At 47.1% G+C, this 4,540-nt stretch overlaps 1 protein-coding gene across 3 annotated transcripts in view; it reads right to left on the bottom strand.

The window, feature by feature from the left end:
* The window catches only part of ATP2B4 (ATPase, Ca++ transporting, plasma membrane 4), a 121,451-nt gene that overhangs the window by 9,690 nt on the left and 107,221 nt on the right, over window positions 1-4,540 (bottom strand). Inside the window, exon 21 of one of the 3 annotated variants that reach the window (XM_011931809.1) lies at window positions 924-1,101. The exons of 1 other annotated variant lie outside the window; for it this stretch is intronic. In XM_011931809.1, coding sequence (XP_011787199.1) covers window positions 924-1,101 — 178 coding nt within the window. The remainder of the gene's footprint in view (window positions 1-923; window positions 1,102-4,540) is intronic. One more of the 3 variants, XM_011931807.1, reaches the window with a different exon arrangement.

The following is a 4,540-nucleotide window of genomic DNA, read 5'->3' as shown; positions in this document are numbered from 1 at the left end:
ACTGTGCCCGGCCTTTTGTTTTTTTGAGACAGAGTCTTGCTCTGTTGCCCAGGTTGGAGTGCAGTGGCACAATCTCGGCTCACTGCAACCTCTGCCTCCTGAGTTCAAGTTGATTCTCCTGTCTCAGCCTCCTGAGTAATTGGGACTACAGACACCTGCCACCACGCCTGGCTAATTCTTTGTATTTTTAGTAGAGATGGGGTTTCACTGTGTTAACCAGGATGGTCTTGATTTCCTGACCTCATGATCCGCTTTGGCCTCCCAAAGTGCTGGGATTACAGGCGTGAGCTACCGTGCCTGGCCAGCTACAACTTTTATGCTAAAATTGCCAGTCGGCAATACAATGGTAGCCAAATGGACTATTATTATTGACCAAGTTTAATATTGGCTCAATTATGACAGGTCCACTAGTCAAAACACACCCACGGGCACATTAGCTCCCTTCCTACCTTTCCTCAAAAGATCCCAAACCTTGACCCCATGTAAAGAAAGTTCCTGGGTTTTCATTTGGCCTAATCTCACTTCTAAGCATAGGACATAGAGTTCAGACTCAAAGGAGCAGGAGGAGAGGAGAGAAACAACAGCATATCCCAGCAAAGCAACAAACAAACGGACAAACAAAAAAGGCAAAACAAAACAAAACTCAAGAAAAGGAAGAAACGAGCAATGCAGGGGAACAATCAGAAAACAGAATTATTGTCTTTAAAACAGTTAGGGTTTAATAGCTTTTCTATATCACAAAAATAAAATACAAGGGCACACAGGCTGGTTTTAGAGTAGGATTTTTGTCTTTTCTTCCCTTAAATCAAAATATCAAAGGGAAAAACCGAAAGAAAAGATAACCATGGTTGGTTAAAGTGGATGCCACGTGCTGTCTTGTGGTCATTTTAGCAAATCATGCATCATAATAGACTATCACTCACTGCCCAGAGGAGGAGATGAAACAGCAGGAACAGAAGTGGTGGGGGAAGATTTGACTGGTGCAACTGCTACATAGGATGAACTAGGAACAAGTTTTACATCAAGGTGTTGACCCATGTTCTGCCGCCTTAGGACTCCCTTAAAAGAGGCTCCCGTCTGGAATGTGTTAATTACGTCGATCTGCAAAGAATCAGAGAGTGAGACAGCTTTGCTCCACAGTCAGAGAGGTGAAGAAATAGGAAGGGAGGGTCATGGAAGGTTTGGGAAGTGGGGATGGAAGTAGATGGGAAAAGGGGACAGGAGACAGCTAGAGAGAGCTTCCCTCCCACACAAAGCAATGGTGAGGAGAAGGGGAAAAATGTTAATTGCATATCATACTTCATTTAGGGAACAATTTGCCAGGGAGTCCCAAATACCCAGCCAGAATCTAGTTTTCTCTTCCCTTTGAATCCATGGTGGGCATTTGAGGTGTAGAGGGGGCCAAGAGTATTTAAAATTTGAAGGGATTTTTCCCTACTCCATCACTCCTAACAGCTAGACAGATTGTTCATTGTTTTTACCTGTACTCTTTTTTTTTTTTTTGAGATGGAGTCTCACTCTGTCACCCAGGCTGGAGTGCAGTGGCGTGATCTCGGCTCACTGCAGCCTCCGCCTCCCAGGTTCAAGTGATTCTCCTGCCTCAGCCTCCCGAGTAGCTGGGACTACAGGCGCCGGCCACCTCGCCCGGCTAGCTTTTTATATTTTTTAGTAGAGACGGGGTTTCACCGTGTTAGCCAGGATGGTCTCGAACTCCTGACCTCGTGATCCGCCCGTCTCGGCCTCCCAAAGTGTTGGGATTACAGGCTTGAGCCACCACGCCCGGCCCAGGAACCTCTTAATCAATTCAATCGACTACCTATTTTTGCAGATTTTTCCAGGAAAATGACTCATGTGTTTAAAGAAAAAACAGGGGCCGTGTAGTAGCCAATATACAAGTGGCCATGATGGAAAGGCCCCTGGGCCATGAGTTGCTGGGGGCTCATCCTCCTCTGGGTATCTTGTCTGAGTTATCCCTTCCCTGTGCTGAATGAGGCAGGGTCCCTGAGAATGGAGCTCAAGAACCCAGTGGCCAAGCCCACTATAGAGAATGCTACTAAGTGTATTAATGCATTAGAGATTCTGAAATGTCTGGCAGAAATGCTGACAGTAACTCGGCAATTAGACTGAGGGAGGGGGAGGAATAGGTTTTAGTTAGTGGTTGTTGAAATAGCTACAGTTCGAGACTTACACAAGTAGTCTCTGGTTTTCAGTGCGCTGTTCCTCAGAGACAGGGGCAATTACATTTTCTTGCTTTCTTTTTTTTTTCAGACAGAGTCTTGCTCTGTCACCCAGGCTGGAGTGCAATGGCACAATCTTGGCTTACTGCAACCTCCGCCTGCTGGGTTCAAGCCATTCTCCCGCCTCAGCCTCCTGAGTAGCTGGGACTACAGGTGCACACCACCACGCCCAGCTAATTTTTTAATTTTTAGTAGAGATGGAGTTTCACCATGCCGGCCAGGCTGGTCTCGAACTCCTGACCTTGTGATCCACCCTCCTCGGCCTCCCAAAGGGCTGGAATTACAGGTGTGAGCCACCGCGCCCGGCCATGCCATTCATTTTCTGACAATGGTCCTGATCTAGGGCCTCAATCAACTCTACCACCCTTATCGCTGACCCCTAAGTAACAAGGATGAAATCAAAAGGAATTTCCTTTAGCCTTCATGAAACTGGTAGAATAATCTTAGAAATATCTATCTGCTTAATGCCAAGGGTTAATCTACCAGGAATGTAGGAAAGATGCTGATTCCATTAACTGGACTTCATTTTCCCAGGAGGGAAGATGAGAAAGCAGGCAGAATGTGAGTGAGATAGTTATTTTATAAAGCTTCCTGAGAAGCCATGAGCTGTTTAGGGCTAGTTTCTGGATCCAGATTACAGTTTGAGCTGAAACACCACTGCTTCCTCACATTATTCAGTTTTAGTTCCCTGGGACTGAGGAGCTTGAACCTGCAGGAGGAGAGGGTTTACACTTGGGGTTGGGGGGGCGGCGTGGGTGGCGGTTCCAGCTCCATAGAAGAAGGGACTGTAGAGATACCTTCTTTGGTGCTTGTTGGAGTTACAAGGTCCCAACCCTCACAATTCTAGTCTCTAAGTTTCCTAACACCTCCCATACCAAAGCACTGTGATGAGAATGACAACAAAGATCAATGTGCAGATGACAGGGGGTTTTGTTAGAACCCAACTGAGGTTGAAGGGCTGATGTTGGGAGCGGACCTCAGGGATCCAGGTACACGTTAGCATCATTAGCCTCATCAACTTCCAGAGTCAGGTGCATCCTGGGATGGTATGAATTTGGTCACGGTGGCATCTTGAACATGCCTCACTTTAGGCTTTAATGCCATTGTGGCCCAACTGCCTTATGCTCCAACAATGGGGAAAGGTAGTATACCTAAAGCTATGTAGGCAGTGAAACCAAAAAGACCTTATAGAGAGGTGCATAGTCAAGGAAATAGAAATTGGTAGTGGAGGGGAAGGAAGACCCATAAATCTCAGCCTCCCAGGACAGAAGACTGGAAAGGAGCAAGGAGGCACTGGACTGAGGGAATCATGGCTAGGAGAAAAGAAATCATGTAATAGAAGCAGCACTTGATCCTGGAGAAAAGAAAAGCAAAGACAGGTTATTTTGGAAAGAGCAGACCCACAGGAAAGCACTGGGCGCTTTATAGATGGGAGCCAAAGGCGCCAGGTTCTATGGGTACTCGGACTCAGCGGCCTGGACAGTGGGGTGGGGTAGGCAGTGGGCATGGGGACTCTGGATGCCACGAGGCACTTTGTGCAGGTCCCGCTGGAATTTTTCTTTCTGGGAGGAGGAACTCGAGAGAGGGAAAAGGAACCCTAGTGTTTCCCTACCTAGCCCTTTTCCACTTTTCTTTTTCTTTTCTTTTTTTTTAAATTCAGCTCTTTATATAATGTCCCTTGTAAAAATGAAAGAACAAAAACAAACTAAAAAAGAGAGGCAGGGTAAATTTTTTTTTTTTTAAAAGGAAAGGAAAGAGAGGAAAAGGAAATAAAATAAGATAATTTATTGCTGCTCCTCAGCATCCTCCTTGGTCTCCTCCTTCACTGAGAGAGCTTCTAGCTTTTCCGCCACTTTTTCGGCATGATTGTTTTTGCCTGATCCTGGCCAAGTCGCCTCCTGGAGTCTGTCTTCTTGAAACTCAATGACCAAAGGAAGCCAAGTGGATGCATTCAAGCACCGCATAGACCATGGTCAGGCTGCTCAGTGACATCTGGTCACTTGCCACCACAGCTGCAGTCCAGCCTCATGGCAGAGGTGACCAAGCCCTCTGAGAGACAAACCGAGGACCACTGTAAAGCACCTTCTGGTGAGCTCCAGGCAGTGCCTGGACTCCAATGCCTGCCCAGTTGGATGTGAGGCCAGCAACATGGAGAAGCGCTCAGGGCTCCCCAGGAAGCACCTGTGTCCCCAGGGAGCTGCATCGCCCTGGATAGGTGAGGCAGCCACAGCACCCTGGAATGTTTATCTGGCAGACAGAAAAAGCACCTGCCTGGAAGTATAGTCAGGTGCAGAGTGAGTCTG

This window comes from Colobus angolensis, unplaced genomic scaffold (genome assembly GCF_000951035.1).
Source record: "Colobus angolensis palliatus isolate OR3802 unplaced genomic scaffold, Cang.pa_1.0 Scaffold91, whole genome shotgun sequence".
NCBI classification, from domain to species: Eukaryota; Metazoa; Chordata; class Mammalia; order Primates; family Cercopithecidae; genus Colobus; species Colobus angolensis.
The sequence above is the reverse complement of the archived record's forward strand: the minus strand, read 5'-3'. Positions and strand labels throughout refer to the sequence as shown.